The sequence below is a fragment of the Lontra canadensis genome, unplaced genomic scaffold, assembly GCF_010015895.1.
Source record: "Lontra canadensis isolate GAN:19392208 unplaced genomic scaffold, GSC_riverotter_1.0 scaffold9, whole genome shotgun sequence".
Classification (NCBI taxonomy): Eukaryota; Metazoa; Chordata; class Mammalia; order Carnivora; family Mustelidae; genus Lontra; species Lontra canadensis.
In genome coordinates, this window is record NW_022631003.1 from 1,849,812 (window position 1) to 1,869,472 (window position 19,661).

General features: G+C 35.3%; 1 protein-coding gene across 20 annotated transcripts in view; it reads left to right on the forward strand.

Annotated features, from left to right (window-relative positions):
- PPFIA2 (PTPRF interacting protein alpha 2) overlaps positions 1-19,661 on the forward strand; it is a 483,812-nt gene that overhangs the window by 322,784 nt on the left and 141,367 nt on the right. For all 20 annotated transcript variants that reach the window (XM_032854666.1, XM_032854670.1, XM_032854668.1 and 17 more), the window contains one exon: positions 15,710-15,826. In XM_032854666.1, coding sequence (XP_032710557.1) covers positions 15,710-15,826 — 117 coding nt within the window. The remainder of the gene's footprint in view (positions 1-15,709; positions 15,827-19,661) is intronic.

A 19,661-nucleotide genomic window follows, 5' to 3' on the forward strand; every position in this document is an offset into this window, starting at 1 on the left:
TTCCTCAATTAGCTCAAACCTCATTATGAACTTCTAAGATTATTATGATGTTTAAATAATATCAAGTGCTTAAAACTGTGATTGGCACCAAGTATCTTTCAGTAAATATTTTTGATGTTGATATTGATTTTTTTAGCCATGATACTCCTTTTAAAGATGATTGAACTGAGGTCCAGAGAGATGGATTTGTGTGTCCCACAGTGGGACTAATTAGGGTGAGATTTGTGGGGGCCAGAAAAAGGTTTGTCATTCATTCTCTGTACGCTTTATTTTCTTTATCCATGGAAGTAAACTATAAAGACCACATAAGTTCTGCTTTATTTCCATTCTGACATTTTCTAATATTTTCACATTTAAAAATCACATAAAAATAAAATTAGAATACTTGCAAAAGAAAGTAGCACTTTATTATTACCATTAGAACCAAGCAAATACGTTACTTTAAAAGGAATTGTTCAGAATAATGGGTTTAGTATGCTTTGGTTATTTCTAAGGAAGAACTAAGTGGATAAATTCTTTGTATTGTCCTGGCTTCCTTTTTTATATGCAAGAATGACTAATGGACATTGTTTCTGCCTTCTGTATTTTCTCCAGTGCTTTTCTTTTTTTAAAATTTTAATTATTTATTTATTTTTAATTTGTTTTTAATTAACATATAATGTATTATTTGTTTGAAGGGTACAGGTTTGTGATTCATCAATCTCCCACAATTCACAGCACTCACCATAGCAGATAACGTCCCCAGTGTCCATCATCCAGCCACCCTATCCCTCCCATACCCCTCTACTCCAGCAACCCTCAGTTTGTTTCCTGAGATTAAGAGTCTCTTATAGTTTGTCTCCCTCTCTTCCTCTTGTTTCATTTTTCCCTCTCTTCCCTATGAGCCTCTGTCTTGTTTCACAAATTCCGCATATAAGTGAGATCATATGGTAATTATCTTTCTCTGATTGACTTATTTCACTTAGCATAATACACTCTAGTTCCATCCATGTCATTGCAAATGGTAAGATTTCATTTTTTTCATGGCTGCATAATATTCCTCTGTGTGTGTGTGTGTGTGTGTGTGTGTGTGTGTGTGTGTGTATTCCACACCTTCTTTATCCATTCATGTGCTGATGGACATCTAGGTTCTTTCCATAGTTTGGCTGTTGTCAACATTGCTGCTATAAACATTCAGGTGCATATGCCCCTTCAGATCACTACATTTGTATCTTTGTGGTAAATACCCAGTAGTGCAATTGCTGAGTCATAGTTTACCTCTATTTTCAACTCCTGAGGAACCTCCATACTGTTTTCCAGAGTGGCTGCACCAGCTTGCATTCCCACCAACAGTGTAGGAGGGTTCCCCTTTCTTCACATCCTCCCCATCACCTATTGTTTCCTGACTTGTTAATTTTAGTCATTCTGACTGGTGTGAGGTGGTGTTTTACTGCGGTTTTGATTTGTATTTTCCTGATGTCGAGTGATGTTAAACACTTTTTCATGTGTCTGTTGGCAATCTGGATGTCTTCTTTGCAGAAATGTCTATTCATGTCTTCTGCCCCTTTCTTTATTGGATTATTTCTTCTTTTAGTGTTGAGTTTGGTAAGTTCAAACTTACAGATTTTGGATACTAGCCCATTATCTGATATGTCATTTGCAAATATCTTCTCCCATTCTGTCCTTTGCCTTTTGTTTTGGTTGACTGCTTTGCTTTGCAAAAGCTTTTTATCTTGAAGTCTCAATCATTCATTTTTGCCCTTGTTTCCCTTGCCTTTGGTGATGTTTCTAAGAAGAAGTTGCTGTGGCTGAGATCAAAGAGGTTGCTGCCTATGTTCTCCTCAAGGATTTTGATGGATTCCTGTCTCACATTTAGGTCTTTCATCCATTTTGAGTCTGTTTTTGTGTGTGGTGTAAGAAAGTGGTCCAGTTTCATTCTTCTACATGTGCTGTCCAATTTTCCCAAAACCATTTGTTTAGAGGCTGTCTTTTTTCCATTGGCATTCTTTCCTGCTTTCTTGAAGATTAGTTGACCATAGAGTTGAGAGGCCCTTTCTGGGCTCCAGTACCATACTGCCTTGATTATTACAGCTTTATAATAGAGCTTGAAGTCTGGAATTGTGAGGCCACCATCTCTGGTTTCCTTTTTCAACATTCCTCTGGCTATTTGGGGTCTTTTCTTGTTCCATACAAGTTTTAGGATTATTTGCTCCATTTCTTTGAAAAAAGTTGATGGTATTTTGAAGGGGGTTGCATTAAATGTGTAGGTTTCTCTAGTTAGCATAGATATTTTCACAATACTTGTTCTTCCAACCCATGAGCATGAAATGTTTTTCCATTTCTTAGTGTTGTCCTCAGATTCTTTCATGAGTATTCTCTAGTTTTCTGAGTACAGATTCTTTGCCTCTTTGATTAGAGTTGTTCCTAGGTATCTTATGGTTTGGGTGCAGTTGTAAATGGATCAACTCCTTAGTTTATCTTTCTTCTTTCTCCTTGCTGGTGTATAAAATGCAACTGATTTCTGTGCATTGATTTTATAGCCTGACACTTTACTGAATTCCTGTATGAGTTCTAGCAGTTTTGGGGTGGAGTCTTTTGTAATATTGTTTCATCTTATGGTATCACTTATCCCTCAGATTCTCCCCTATTGATCCAGTATTGTTTATCTCTCTTTTTCTCAGCTTCTTTGTTCTCCATCACTTGGTCTTCTATATCACTAATTCTCTCTTCTGTCTCATTTATCCTAGCAGTTGGAGCCTCCATTTTTTATTGCATCTCATTAATAGTTTTTTTATCTTGACTTGGATAGATTTTAGTTCTTTTATTTCTCCAGAAAGGGATTCTTTAGTATCTTTTATGTTTTTTTCAAGCCCTAGTATCTTTATAATTGTCATTCTGAACTCTAGTTCTCACATCTTACTGATGTCTGTATTGGTTAGGTCCCTGGCATTTGGTAATTTTTCTTGTTCTTTTTTTTTTTTTTTTTTTTTTTGAGGTGAGTTTTCCCATTTTGTAATTTTGTCCAGAGATGAATAGATGAATGAGAAAAACAAAATGCTAAAAGGGGAACAACAACCCTAGAAAAATATACACTTCGGAAAGTAGTTGTTTTTCAGTTCATAGAGTTGCTGCTATTCTTTTCCTTGATCTCCTGTTGAGTTTATAGATGATCAGAATGGTTTGATAACTATCTAGCTGAATTCCTAGGACCAGACAAAATTCAGGTCTCCTACTTATCTTCCATCTTGCTCCTCCCCCTTCTCCAGTGCTTTTTAAGCATTTTGAAATGCTTTTCTTTTCCTTAAGGCTTTCCCCCTTACCATATCAGAGTTAAAAAGAATTGTTCCAGGACACAGTCTACAATTTTGTCACTTTTGCACTGATTGGGGGAGAAAAAAGGTGGAAGGGACAACAAAAAATGTGTGTATTCACAGTATTAGCCATGCCTGGCTGAGGAGATCAAATCTAATAGTGCTGAAAGGGAATACAGTCCCATCTTCAAGAAGGTTACTTTTATTTATTATTTTTATAACTTTATTGGTCATCTCTCTTTTTTAAGTGTTATTGAGGTATAATTGATATACAAAAACTGTACCTATTTAATGCGCGTACATTTTAATGAGTCTAGACTTAAGTATACGCTCATTAATACCATCACCACAATCAAGATACTAAGCTTATCCATCATCTCCAAAAATGTTCTTGTGTTCTTTTGGTGGTGTATTTTGTTTTTATTTTTGTTTCTGTGGTAAGAATACTTAATAAGAGATCTGTGTTCTCAGCTCTGTTAAAGTGCACAATACCATATAGTTAACAAAGGATACCTATACACCTATGTTGTAAGCAGTCTGTAGAATGTATTGATCTTGCATTACTGACACTTTATATTCACCAAGCAACAACTCCTCATTCCCCATTCACCTCAGACCCCTGACTATGCTAAATTTCTTCTCTGATCTCAGAAGCTAAGCAGGGTAGGGGCCTGGATAGTACTCAGATCAGAGACATTAATTTTAATGTGACATTTTAAAAGATTCACATATTTGTTGATGGAAATACAGTGTGTTTGGATTATTAAAGTGGAAATTTCATTCTAAAACATCCAAAAATTCCTGACAGCATATGATTCACTCTTGAATAAACAGATGACATAAACATGATCAGTATTAGGTAGATTTACCTTTATTAATTTAATAATCAATATTCGCTCAAAACATTTTAATATTTCTCAGTATATGTAAATAAAATAGAAACTTTCATTCATTTCTTAAAACATTTCATAAAAAATACACATTTATTGAGACTTTTAAAGACAGACTCTTTTAATTCTTATTCACAGAGCTTAGTGGCTACTCTATAAACTAATCATGTCTGGACCCAGTGGCCCCTTTACACTGCTGTGACTCTCTTTTCAGCATGACTTGGTCTCCTTGTTTTTGCTTTTTTTTTTTTTTTTCTTGGAGGGTGTGAGATAATTACCGCATTCAGTTGTCCTCCTGCCCTCACTGAAGGCCATGTCAAATTAGCATGTTTTTTTGCTTCTGATTTTAGGTAGAAAAAGGGGCCAAATAATTGTGGGAAGTATCTTGAAGGAAACCTTTGTTCTATGCCAACATGTCCTTTATGATAAACAATGCCTTTACTAACTCCTGTTTGGTTTTTTTTTCATTGTGAGACATGTTAAGAGATAAACTGAAGCATATTAAAAATTCTCAAAGTTTCTTTACACAAAAATCCATTCAAATTAAACAGTAGGGTCAAACTGGAAATGGTTAGAAGCCCTCCTTGACAAGACAGGGGTCGGGGGTGCGGCAGAGCAGACCATATAGAGAGAGAGCCAATGCAAAGAAAAGATATTGATTGGCTCTTATAAAGCATAGTGTGCTGTTTGTGATTGGCTATCCTTGACATTTTGGTTCCCTAACTTTGTGGCATTTTAAAGGGTGACAATTTGGTTTGCTTACATTGCATGCCATGGCATTAGAGCCACATCAGTCTAATGGCCTCCTTATTTAATTAATTTAACGGTTTGTTTTTGTTGTTGTTGTTGTTTTTTTAGTAAGATTCTGTCTTCAGGGAGGGGAGGAGTTATTAGCAACTGGCATCTTCCTGGGTGTTAGATATTGCGGTGTTCTTTTTTTCATGACAATCAAAACTTTAAACTACTGCCAACATTCTCAGCACTCAGTACTGAATTATTGCAATTGTTTATACATGGTGTTACACTTCTCAGTTTACTTCAGTGAATATTATTCTCCCCTCTTCATTTTTTTTTTTTGCTTATTTATATTTTAAACTGAACCTTGCTTTCCTACAGTGATAAATATAATTTGTTCAGAATTTGTTTTCCTATTATTGATACTTTTGGAAAACTCTTTAGGACTTTGTTTTTGCTTTTATTTTCTTGATTAATTCCTATAATTTATCACAATTGTTTTTGCTTTTATTCTCTTGATTAATTCCTATAATTTATCACATTAGCAGCTTCCTTGGTCATTTTTATTACTGTTCTTCCATTTAATGCCACTCTTAGCTGGTAACCTGCTGCAACAGCAGTTCTGTGCCTTAACAATGTCCTCTAATTCTCTCCAGTTTAAGTCGTTGTGTATTTCCTGTAGTCATTTATATGCCCCTAATGAAAATGCCAGCATTTGACTTTATTGTAATTTTAAGTATTAGAGAAATATTTGAATAATGTAAATAAATTAAAATAAAGAATAAACAAGTATCAAAAAAAAAGAATGACTAAAATACCAATTAGATGAATAGAGTAGAGATAGTTTCATAGAGAATTGTAATTTATAGTAGAATTAAATATCAATAGTTATATTACAAACATAGCTATTGAAATTAATATTATAGAATATTATAGTTAACATTGAAAATGAATACCATAAGTATTCCGTGCAAAAAAACAAATGTACCTTAGCAAACATTCGAAATCCTATTGTTATTGCAACCATTGTCTTAAACTTAAAACTAACAATAAGAGTTTTGCATGCCAGTTATTGTTTTAAAAATGGGCTATAAAAATGTTAATGTTAGTGGGTTTTTTAAAGATTTTATTTATTTATTTTAGAAAGAGAGAGTGTGTGAGTGCGGGGAAGGGCAAAGGCAAGGAAGAGACACTCTCATGCAGACTCTGAGGTGAGCACAGAGTGGGATAAGGAGCTCAATCCTGCAACCCTGGGTTCTTGACCTGAGCCAAAATCAACTGACTGAGCCACCCAGGAGCCCCTCTAATATCATTGTTAAAAGGACTTTTTCACCATCAAAAACTATACAAGGAATTCTTATGGTTTTTTAGGTATAAGCAATATCAGTTCATATATACAATTTGAAAATAGCCCAAATTCATGCCCTGTTCATTTACTGTGTTTTCCATCAAAGAATCACCAGAAACTTACTGGTGATGTGCATTTAAATTTGAGTACCCAGTAAATTCCTCTAATGGGAACTGGGAAAGCTGGTCAGCCAGAGTGGAGCAGATTAAAAATAAAGGTATACACCATGTTCTCATTTATTCAATAAATATTTGTCAACTGAATAGAGGTAGTATAGTGGTAAAACTTTGAAACTACCACCAAGTGAATGGTTTCTACATTTTCTGCCTCCAAGCTCTTTGGTCATTCATTAGGATAAGTGGATTCATACATTAAATCATTGATTAAATAACTATCTTCTAAACTTGACAAGAGGCAAAATCTCACAATGCAAACCTCTGATTCTCTTCTCAAAACAATTCAGTCATTCATTGAATCTGCTGAGTTTCACAAGTTTTTAGTCGCTCACTGAAAGACATTGAAAATGAATGTTACATAGGAGCTGATCAAACGGCATTACTCTATGACATTGTTTTACACGGGTTTTAATATGCTTCAGTGGTGCTTAACAGATCAGTGGCCAACACCTAGCGCTGGAAAAGTGACATACCTATTGGCTTGAGGTCCTTAATTATGTTTGAATAAGTATCTCAATCTTTATAGTTTCCCAGCTAACACAAATCCATATAACAACACAAATCCAAACTATTGAGGCTATAGAGTCATTTAAGTGTAAATCGTAAATCTCTACTGTTCTACTAGTTACTTTTCTTTGCTTTTTCATGTTGCAACATCAGTGGAATCTAAGCGTGGAATTCAGCTAAATTAGAATAAGCATATGTGTAGAAGCAAATTATGTGTTAGTGCAGTGAGACTTCTGCAAGTCTCACTCTTGGAATTGTTAATTGAGTTTGGGGTAAAAATAGAGGAAAAGAATCTTTGTTAATTAGATATGGGCAGTGTCTGGAAGTTGTTGTTAAGTAGGTAAAGGCAACTATGAATTCACAAATATCAGAATGACAATCCCTGGAGAATTAGGATGAAGAGTAGACATGATTTATTTTAAACAGTAGTTGGGCAGTTTTCAAAGTAAATTGAAATGCCTGTGCCACATAAGAGTTCTAAATAAAAATGATAAAAATATAAACAGCATGATTTTTATTCCTGGGAATAATTAAAGATATTTTTCAAACTGTATATCAATTGTTTTGCCAAATCAGGACAGGTAAATGCCCTTGCTATCAGACCACAGAACTGTTGTCTTGACCTAGATAAATGTTTGGATTATGTATGCAATGAATCACTTCAGTAATTTTCATTAAAACATAATACTTAAACAACAAGTTTTAACGTTATCAGACCTGGATCAGAAACCTGTCTCTGTTACGTCTTTTTCTCTGTGACCTTAAATATATTATTTATTCCCTCGGTGCTAGGTTCTTATTTTGTAAAATAAAATGATGCCCAATTTATGCTATTGGGAGGATTAAAAGAGATTATGCTTATAAATTGCTTTGCAATTTGTGGCGTATAATAGGTATTCAAAATATTTAACATATATAACAACTATTAGTATTGCTAATAGTTCTTAATTAGAAACTTAATTTCTAAATTTCTCTTTCTTATTTTTTGGCCTTCCTTGTCAAACTTCAGAATGTCTTGTAGATTAATATTTCAAAAAATAAAGACGAGAAAAGCCAAGTAAAAATTAAATTAAATTACATTGCTTTTCTTTTTCTATGTTAAGAATTCTGTTTGGCTGAAAAAAAATTCTAGATAACTATGGAATTCCATTTTTCCATCTAATGTCAATCTATTCTAAATCTAGATCATATAAATACAGCATGTACTTCAATATACCTGAATTATATTACCTAGGCTGCAATACACCTGTAAATATTTTGTAATATATTTTTTAAGATTTTATTTATTTATTTGAGAGAGAGACAGTGAGAGAGAGCATGAGAGTCGAGAAGGTCAGAGGGAGAAGCAAACTCCCCATGGAACTGGGAGCCCAATATGGGACTTGATCCCAGGACTCCAGGACCTGACCTGAGCCAAAGGCAGTTGCTTAACCAACTGAGCCACCCAGGTGCCCCAATATTTTGTAATATTTTAAGACACAATGAGACACAAAATTCTGGTTAACTTTCATTAAGCTGTCTTCCCATGATCCCATCCCCATCCTCCGTTATAGTTGCCTATGCCTTCTGCCCTGTTTCCTTACATTACAGCTGTGAATATCCTACAAGCCTAGGTCAGTACTTCTCATCCTTCCTGTATTTTCCCAATGAATTCTTCCATTCTCAGGGGTCCTTGTTCATCTGGAGTCATTTTTGAACATTGGGAAGATTTCAAGCTTACATTGTCTTCCACATGGATGACTAATTTTCTTCTCCATGTATAAATTTTCGAGAACTTTGCCACCCAGCTTTTCCAACTTCCTATCAGGTTTTCCATTCGTATAGTCTTTTTTCATGCAACTATCTGTAAGTATTTCTAGATTGCCTCCTACTTGTTACCCAGTGTCTTAAGAACTGGGAATAAATAATCAATAAGTGTAGCTCTGGTTTTGAGGCACTCAGTGGCAAAATGAGCAATCAGAAAACTAACAGCTGATAGTGATAGTGATAACCTGAGTTATTGGAGAATGCTAAGGAATTATATAACTTACATCTGGAAGGAGGAGGGTCCTAGATTCCATCCCAGAATGGGTGACATGTAAGCAAAGACCTAAAGGTGTTTCAGAAGCAGTCAAGGAAGAAGGGTGTGTAGAGGAAAACTGCAGTCTACCTCCTGTGGTTCTCTTTTACTCTGACATGACTACCACACTTACAATACTTCTGACACCGGATGTGTGTGTGCCTGAGTGGGAAGGGAGCATTCTTCCACCAAGCATTCACTGAAACACTTTTAGGTGTCTTACAGTTTAGCTTAATTCTGACACTTCCTGGAGATAGTGGTAGATCCCACAGGTTAAAGGTTCAGTCCTACATGACTTCTCTCTTCCACTTTAGATGTCAATTGTTTGTTTGTTTTTACTTTTTTAATTTAAATTCAGTTAGCCAACATATAATATTAATACATCATTAGTTTTTTTTTTTTAAAGATTTTATTTATTTGACAGAGGGAGATCACAAGTGGGCAGAGAGGCAAGCAGAGAGAGAGAGAGGAGGAAGCAGGCTCCCTGCAGAGCAGAGAGCCTGATGTGGGACTCGATCCCAGGACCCCGAGATCATGACCTGAGCTGAAGGCAGAGGCTCAACCCACTGAGCCACCCAGGTGCCCCAATACATCATTAGTTTTTGATGTAATGTTCAGTGATTCATTAGTTGTATATAACACCCAGTGCTCATTAGATCACATGCCTTCCTTAATGCCCATCACCCAGTTACGCCATACCCCTACCCACCTCAGATGTCAGTTGTAAATAAAAGTTGTCATCTGTGTTCCTGACTGATTCGCTATAAATCAGAGATTCCCATAACCCCCTCTTGGGATTCTATTAATTTGCTAGAGCAACTCAAAGAACTCAGGAAAACAGTTACATTTACCATTTTTTTTAAAGGATACAGATGAACATCCAGATGAAGAGAAACATAGGCAAGGTCTGAGAGGGTCTCAAGCCCAGGAGTTTCTGTCCCTATGGAATTGGGGTATGTCACTCTCCCAGCACATGGATATGTTATGTTCACCAACCTGGAAGCTCCCTTACCCCCATACTTTAGGATCTTTATGGAAGTTTCATCACATAGGCTTGATCAATCATTAACTCCAAGCCCTCTCCCCTTTCTGGAGAATCAGGGGGTAGAGTTGAAAATTCTAAGCTTCTAATCATGGCTTGGTCCTTTTGGTGACCAGCCCCCCATCCAGGAGCCAAAAACAATTTGACAGAGGCAAAGGCAAGAACAAAACTTGGAAGACTGGCTTGGAAATATCATGGGTTTAGAAATGCCTAGAGACAATGGGCCAGGCTCTCAGAAGTTAGATGAGCAATCAGGAAACAAAATAAGAGTGGAGGTGAAGCAATAAGCCAGAGCAAGAAGAACATAGATGGCAGAGTTTTAGTTGAGGTACTTCAGTTTCTTTAGTCTCCTGTCTTTCTTTTATCTTCATCCAGATAGTGTTCACCACAGGAATATTAAATAACCCATAGTACTAGGTACACAAAGAGCTCATGTTCTTCTATCTTCCTGAACAGTTTCCCCCCCCATTGTCTCCAACTGATAAATGCTTAGTCATTCTCCAAAATCTCCACGTAGAAATTCCATGTTGCCTTCCATGTCCCTTGTTAATTTTCAAGGATGCTTTTAGTTATAAGTGACAGAAAAGCAAATTTGAGGGAAAAAAAAAAAAGTTTGGGGCTCATATTAATGAAATGCCAAGGATAGAGGTGATTTAAGAATGGCTAGAATTAGGAGCAGATCTGATTCATCAGGGCTCTATCTTTTTCGTATGCTTTTCTCCATGAGCAAGAACTGACGGTAAACAACCATCCTGATTGTATCGTACCAGCTTAAGCCTGTAGAAAACAAATCTTCCCCCACAGCTCTGCCTGAAACATCTCAAGGAGTATTCCAATTTCCCTGGCTTGGATCATGTGCCAACACATTTGCCCTGAGCTCTGGCCCCCTGACTGACAGTCTCTAGGTTTAGAGTAGGGAAGGAAATTTCCACAGTGGAAGTATAGGATATTGTTAACAAAAGTAATATTGAAGGGATGCTGGGCATTTAAAAACGTGTCAACAAACAGTTGACAAATCATGGTTGATCAATTAAAATGACTGTGGGCAGTTCCCCTTGACCAGAGTTCCATGGGCCTGCAGTGGATTGATAAACTGGAAATGTAGGCACAGCTATGCCTGGATGTGAATCTCTCCAAGGAGGGGTCCATACCTTATTGATACACAAGGTTTCCTGGATGGGAAGGTAGAAGTACTTGGAAGGGAAATGCTTTTTCCCCATCCCCACCCACTATGAACTTCCCCTGACTTAAGCCATGTGAGGCAATTTGATAGAAAGTAGAAGGTATCAAGTTAAGGAGTTAATTTTCACTTGATTCCTGCTTAGTTCTTATCACACTCTGTTTATCTCAGTTTAATCACTTCTTAAGCGTGGATCATAAAACCTATTTTGTAGGTTAAAATAATTTTGTGCAGTGCTTGGCACGTGGTGAGTTTCCAGTACTTTCTGGCAGTTATGTAACAACTGGGTAAGCTAGTTGTTAGAGAGTCTACCCGGAAGTGCTTCCTCCTACCTGCCATGCTGTCTCGTTAGTAGTAGGTCATGCTGTTTAGCAATGAGGGATCTAGGACTACTTTGGTATCCTAGACAAGTCACCCTCCCCTCCCTTTGACAGCACTCCCTGTCAGTGAGAGCCCAAAGAATGTTTTGGGGCCATCAGCTTCCTTTCGTTCTGTGTGTGTTAAGCTAGTTCTCAAGCTCTCTCCTGCATTTGCTGCTGGTGCTGCTTTTTTTTTTTTTTTAAGATTTTATTTATTTATTTGACAGACAGAGATCACAAGTAGGCAGAGAGTCAGGCAGAGAGAGGAGGAAGCAGGATCCCCACTGAGCAGAGAACCCGATGTGGGGCTCAATCCTGGGACCCTGGGATCATGACCTGAGCTGAAGGCAGAGGCTTTAACCCACTGAGCCACCCAGGTGCCCCATTGCATTTGCTTCTTAAGCCAGCTGGGAGAATTTCCGAAAGAGACCTCTGCTACCTGGAGGCCCTGTGATTTCTAGGTGAACTTCTCTGCCCTTTGAAAACATTAAAGAGGCCCAACCCCCAACATTGCATTCACAGGAGAGAACCTCTACCTTTTTCCCTCCTGAAAGAAAGAATCAAGATTATTAACACGTACAATTAGATCAGATGCTGAAGTTTTGCTTTCATAACTCCTCAGGATAATTTGTTATTGGGCAAAAATAGAACAAAATCATTTAGATCATTAAAGAATATAGAGGATTCTACATCTGTTCTCCTACTTCAAAAACCTAATTTGTGGGCTTGGTTAAAAAACAACCAAAAAAAGGAGAATTTGTATGTTGGTTGTTGAAACTTATGTCATTCTTAGAACTGTCATGTGTATACTTTGTAAAACACTTGATGTTTGTCCTTTTTTTAATAGATGCACAGTTATATTTGCATATAGTGTTTTCTGTATGAATTTGGCATTTTGACTTTTATTATTATTATTTAGGGTATTAATTCACTGAGTCATTCAGTAAACCTTTATAGAGGCCCTGCTTTATTTTAGGCACGAATTACTAAGCCAATAGAACTTATTCTGAAAACAGAGTTAAATTTGGTTTTTAAATGTTTTGTTTTTTTTTTTTAAAGGTCTCTCTTCGGGGTGCCTGAGTGGCTCAGTTGTTAAGCATCTGCCTTTGGTTCAGGTCATGATCCCAGGGTTCTGAGATAGAGCCTCAAATGGAGCTCTCTGCTCAGCAGGAGGCCTGCATTTCCCACTCCCCCTGCTAAAAAACAAAACAAAACAAAAACAAACAAACAAAAAACTCTCTCTTCACATCTAAGTAGATTAAATAATGGAAGAAAATGCATAGAATTTTTAAAAAATTTATTATTACCTTTGTCAACATATTTGTTAAGCCATGGATGTTAGTGGAATGTCAGCATACAATGCTTAAATTTTTAAAAATTTTGTAATAAAATTTCATTATGTAATGATGATAATATAATATTATTCTTTTATTCAAGAGACAAGATGTTAAGAATTAATATAAAAATGATATACCAAGGGACTATTTTATTCTTATTGTTCTGTTAGTATAATCCATTTCTGTTCTAACATCAGAGAAATCTCTCCGAAGTCTCCCACATACTCTAAATCTTTATTTTTTGTTACTTCTGAATGAATTAGGTTTTATTCTTTGTTTATCCCTATCCATTCATTATTTAAATCAACACATTTTTATTGAATAAACTAAACCTTGCACATAATAATATAATGTGCTGCTTCATATGAAAATGTTGTTTTCCATAAGGTCTTCCTTTGAAAATTGTTTTCCCCTGAGATATTATTAGGACTTCTGATAGCTAAATAAGCAAAGTGATTAAGCAAATAAGGAAAAAATATTGGAATTTAATCAGTGAAATATACACAATAATAAGCAGGGAAACTATAGCAAGTGGTTGACGGCAAGGTACGTTTTCTCTGAGGAATAGTATTTCGGCTGAATTTTGAAAGCTGGGATTGTGTTACTTGTGGTCTGAGCTGGAATAGAATGTTTCAGGCAGGAAGATTAAGTTCCTAAAATCCGGGTGAGAAAGAGCCTGGTGTATTTGAGAAACAGAAGGGAAGCTGTTGTGACTGAAGGGATGATAAATGGGGTATTCTAGACTTTGTTAAGAAGTTTAAACTTAAGCTAAATAATTTGGGAAAACATTGAGGTTCTTTGGAATGCAAAGAGTGACACAATGTAACTGAAGTTTCAAAGGTGAATCTGGCTTTGTTAGCATGTTAGAATGCTTTGTGGATGACAGCTTGTAGGTGGCCAAAAATGGGAGCAAGAGAACCTGTTGTTTGCTGACTGCAGTTCAAGAAGAGCACTTGAAGAGTTGTTCTTTGTTATTTGGTGATCGGCCCTTACAAAATTATATGCATATGTTAATGCTGGAGGTCATATACCAGATACCTGATCTCATGAACACATCATTGTGCATCTGGGCATTGAAGTAGTGGCAGGGATGGGGATGGCCATGGGACAACTTCTTGACCTTTTACATTTATTTGGCAATTATTGGTCTATGCGACGTACTGGACTCATGTGTGATTGACTATTTATTGTGTATTAAATACTGTAGGCATTGATTTCCCCAAGAACCAATATTAACTCAATATCTGAGTTGTTAATGATGAAGTTTTAGAATATAAGTGAGGTTCGGTGAGGTGAGGGCCGGAGCCGATGACCAAGAAAGAATTCTTGAGACATCTTTGGTGCAAAATGGTGGTTTATTAAAGCACGGGGACAGGACCCATGGGCATAAAGAGCTGCTGCGCTGGGGTTTTGGGGAGTGGGCTGATTATATACTGTAGGGTTGGGGGAGGTAAGGAAAAGGGAGCGTTTGAAAGAAGAAGACACACAGGACCCTGGAGGTTTTGCTATTTGTAAGTTAAGGTTGTTTTTTCTTTTAGAAGGTATTAACAGTAAGACTGTTGAGAGCTTCCTAGAGGAATGTCACACTCCTGCTATCGCAGGTCTTTATCAATGAGCTTTAGGTTTGGAAAAAATTTAACTTTATTTACATTTCCCTCTGCCTCAGTCGCCCTCAGTTTTATGGAGGGGAAGATGATGTTAAGGCTTCAGGACTGATTTATGGATCTCTGGAAGTTAGGTTATTGATAAGAGAGCCTCTTCCTTGTAAATCACTAGGACGTTTGTAAATGGAGGGAGATTCAGGTCTTGCAGGATTGTGGTCTCTATAAGTTAACTACTTGTTTTTCTTTTAGGGCAGCCAAAAATGGCTGAGGAATACCACACATGTCAAGGCAGGGGTGGGGGGTGGGTGTGTAGAGTGTCAGCTTCTGCTTTGTCCTCAGCTAGCCTTCTATTCCCTCATCATTTATATAATAGGATTTGCCAAGAAATTAGTAAGTTATGGTATTAATGTAAAATACCTTCAAAAATATGTATAAATAGCAACTGTATTTTAAAACATCATTTTAAAATGTTAGAATGCTATTTTTTCCTCTTATTACTAACATCACTTAAACTGTAACTATCTGAGAATCTTTCTTAGTTGAAAATACTATGTAAAGTGGAGCTGAACATTTTCAAGAATGAATTGCTTTTTGAGAAGTCTTCTACAAATTAACTGAACTAGCAGCACTAAGATAATGGCCATTAAAATAAGGATAATGAGATGCATTTAATTCTAAGTACTCATGACAGTGGCACAAAATTAAGTCCAGTTTGTGTATTTGCTTATTTTAAAATTACAGATATGCTACCTCTTAGAGTGAATGAATGTGCTTGTAACTGGCCTTCAGCCTGCAATGTTTTCATTTTTCTTCCTTTTATACTTTAAAAATATGGACTGATATGAATTTTATCACATTTCATAAATTAATTTTAAAAAGTAATTTCTGAATTAATACCACATGGATCATGGCATTAATTTAGACACATTTCCGACTATATAGATACATTTTTCAACTAGAAAATATTTTCTTCAATGAATATCATATTCATGTAATTATTATTCAAAATGCTAACCTAAATGTTAAAAATATTTTTAAGTAATAATATGAATAAAATTTAATGTTTGTTTTCTGATTATTTGCGTGTATTCATTTGTTCTTAGCCACATTTGAATAAATTCAATTTTTCTATACTTTATGCTCTATTTTAGATTTTTAAGGCATAGTGCTTTTATTTTGCAGATTGTTGCCTTGCGTGAACAAAATGTTCATATACAAAGAAAAATGGCATCAAGTGAGGGGTCCACAGAATCAGAACATCTTGAAGGGATGGAACCTGGTCAGAAAGTCCATGAAAAGGTATGACACATGACATGGTCCTACCTAGAAATATATACTTGCTATGTCATTTGACAAAAATATGAAATATGAAGTCCATGTTATAAACATTCTTTATTATGTTTTGATTTGTTGGTCAAAAGGTCATGATGACTTTTCATTTGGTGATTTAATTTGATTTTCTTAAAAATAATATGCATGTGTGTAAATATATAAATATATGTTTGAATTTCTCAATACTTGATACTTAACATGATTCTCTGAAATAATTCAATTATATATCTAATTGAACATATGTATAATTGAATAAATATATTTGCACAGATAGGTATTTCTTTAATATATATCCAGGAATTCTAAGTATAATAACAATACTTTTGATTTATAAATGGTATTATGTACAATTGGCAATTCATCTGTGGTGTATCACTGCAAAAATTTTTTAGTAATCTCCTATTTGGCATTTTCCATGTGTTTAAGAAGGTCCTTACAGTATTCCTGTTAATGAGAAATTTTATTAAAAGATAACCTGAACTCTTGGGACTTTTACTGTTTTTAGAAGGGAAAGATTTTCCTTTGGTTGGGGGTTCTACCCAGGGTAAGAACACCATCAGTCTGTTTGGCCCTTTTCTGGGCTAACCCGTTTGTTTCCAGCACAAAAGGAAGGTCAGTTGCTGGTAGGTCTGGAATCAGATAAAGATGATGTAGAGTTTGCATATCCTGTGCCTGAGGCTTAGATAATCTGTGGGGATATTTGCCATTACCAGCTACATCTTCAGATGGTTGAACTCTTTAAACATCAGGACTGCATGAATTAGGTAGCAATAAGTGTCATTGTCAATGTCAAGAGGTTTCAGAACAGAGATCAAGAAACAAGGGACTGGACCATGAAACAAAAGCACCAGTCTTCTTAGCTGAAAATAAACTGAACACTTCCTTACTTATCCAGTTGAAACAAATGGAGGGGCTTCCTGTGTTTCCTCCTTCAAGTATGACAAAGGGGGCCAAGTCAACCAGACTAATTTCCTGACACTCATCAGTTCTGGTGGCTGAGAGGCAAAGAGCTCTTAATTTAAGGCTTCACTATTTAAGCCTTTATCCATGTATTTTATAGAACTCTTAAGCTGAGTATTAAAAATAAACTATGGTCTGACAGCTAGGTTTCATGAGCTGTATTTCAAATTTGAAAGAAATTATTTCTTGTCCCTTCAGATAAGTAAACTGATACCAGTTCGGTAAACAAATCACTGAGCTCTTTAGAATAAGCTGTTTGCACTCAAAACTCGCGTTAGGAAACTAACTTGTAATTTTCTATTACTGTTTCATTTTAATTATGTCATCAGTAATACAGTGCTATATCTTTTCTCTACTTATTCGGGTATAAAAATGGACTTTGTGGTCATGAAGCCTTTTTCTCTTAGAAGTCTACAAAATACTGTGTGTGGTTTGTTTTTGTTTTTTTTTTTTTTTTAACGATGATGTATTTATGCTAATCCAGAAAAAAACTAAAGAAATATGTCTTTAAAGGCAGAAAGAACTTGAGATCTTGTCTATTCCCTAACAAACCATTTGATATTTAAAGCATTCATCTGGTACTTTCAGGGGAGAGGAGAGTACTCACACACTTTTTTTTTTCAAATGTCGTTTATTTTAACATATAACTCCCAAATATCTAGGCCTTAGAAAGTAAGACAATTCATGTCAGATTAACTTTCAGAAACTGGTTCTAGTATCTGGATGAGGACCTATGTGTAATGGATGTTTGTTTCTATTGGACTGCACATATTCTGAGGACTCTGAGTAGTTAGTGATATAAAGTACTTGTCTCTAACTTTCTTTGCTTTTTGGTTCTTGGAGAAGGCATTTCAGCCAGTGTAGAGGAGACATTCTGTGCCATTGCTAACTTACTCTTCCTTATGGATGTAACTAAAGATTTTTAAACATTGTAGTTATTGGTATTCTTTTTTTCCCAATTTCCCAGAAATATAAGAAGAGTAATTTCCAAATGCTTTAAAGTAATGATACACTGGTATTAAAAATAGCATGCTCCCTCCTCCAATTTAGGCCTAAAATATATATATCATCATGTATGTGTTTTTTTCTAATTTAAAATAAGTGACTTGTTTCAATTCATATTACTCCTGAAATGTCCTTCAAGAAAGTATTTTGAAAATTTGAGAGGTTTTTGTTTTTTTATTTATTGAGGTATAATTGATACACAATATTATTTCAGTTTCAGGTGTACAACACAGTGATCTGATGATATTTAGATACCTTATAAATTGATCACCATGATAAGTATAGTGACCATCAGTTTCCATACAAAATTTTTACAATATTATTTACTATATTCCCTATGTTGTGTATCACATCTCCACATCTTACTCATTTTATAACTGGAAGATTGTACCTCTTAATCTTCTTCATATATTTAATCCACTTCCCAATCCTCTTAGCTCTAATTACCATCAGTTTTATTTTCATGTATTTATTTATTCATTCACTCATTCATATCGTTTGTTTGCCTGCCATTTCTTTGTTTCCAGTTTTATTGAGATATAATTGACACATAACATTGTGTAAATTTAAGGTATACCACATGGTGATTTAGCATATGTCTATATTGTGAAGAAATTACCACAATAAGGTTAATTAACACATTCATATCTCACCTAATTACCTTTTGTGTGTATGCAGTTACATATACTAAGAATATTTTAGATTCAGTCTCAGCAACTTCCAAGTATATAATACAATACTGCTGATAATAGTCACCTTGCTATATGTTAGATCCCCTCCATATTCTAACTGCTGACATTTATGGATAAAATATGAAATAATATCCTTATCATTATATTTATCATCCTTATATAAATACTCCTAACTTACACACATAAACGTTATAAAGCATCTTTACTTTTTAAAATTATTCTCTGTTGCTTGATTATTTAAAGTATTTCAATACCATTGAATAACAAGTATTATGGGATTGTAATTTAAATCCTACCACTTAATTTTTTATTGAGAATTGCTTTAAAAGGATAATCAAGCAAAAAAAGGAAAAATTATTTTGGGGAGTGTCTGCGCAATGAAGATTGTCAGTGAAGGATGACTGTGGTATTAATGCATAAATTGCAAAGTGGTGGTTGGGGAGATATACAGAAAACTATTGTGAGATACTATGGAACTGCCAGAAAGTGACTTGTAAATCCTAGTCACAAGGATTTACCCTTTGCTTAGAGTAGTAAAGTTACTTAAATTACATAGGGTGGGTTATTAGCCAACAGATGTTTTATCTCAGTGGCTTGAGAATCCTGTTGACAAAATAGTTGATAAAAATAGTCTCAAAAAAGCACACTCTGAAACAGACCTTATTACTCATAGAAAAGCTGTGTAATTGTTATCAACACTTAAAAAATTAAAAGAAAAAGTAAGTTTAACTGAAACTAGTTTAAATGTTTCTGTGGGAAACATTTCTGTTTCTGTGGGACATAAATTTCATCAGTTGCTATAGGAGAACGTAAATACTCAGAGGATAATAAAATATTTCAGGACACTAAATTTTACCCCACTGAAAGTTCAGAACTGGGTTCAATAACTTTCTTCCTGTTAATTTCTAGATGAGAATTAATTTGTGAAATTTTTGCATAAATACACTGCTCTTGTAAAGGAGATAATGCTCCTGACTCATATATTCTGTACTTCCAATGATTTTTTGCAGCTGCAAATACTTGTTAAGTGATGTGGATAAGTGGGATGTTAGACACTGGTGGAGAGTCAGGAGACATCACCTCTGTAATAAATTTGCTGAGAAAGTAGAGCAAAAAATCAGCATGCCCCAATTAATATTGCAAAA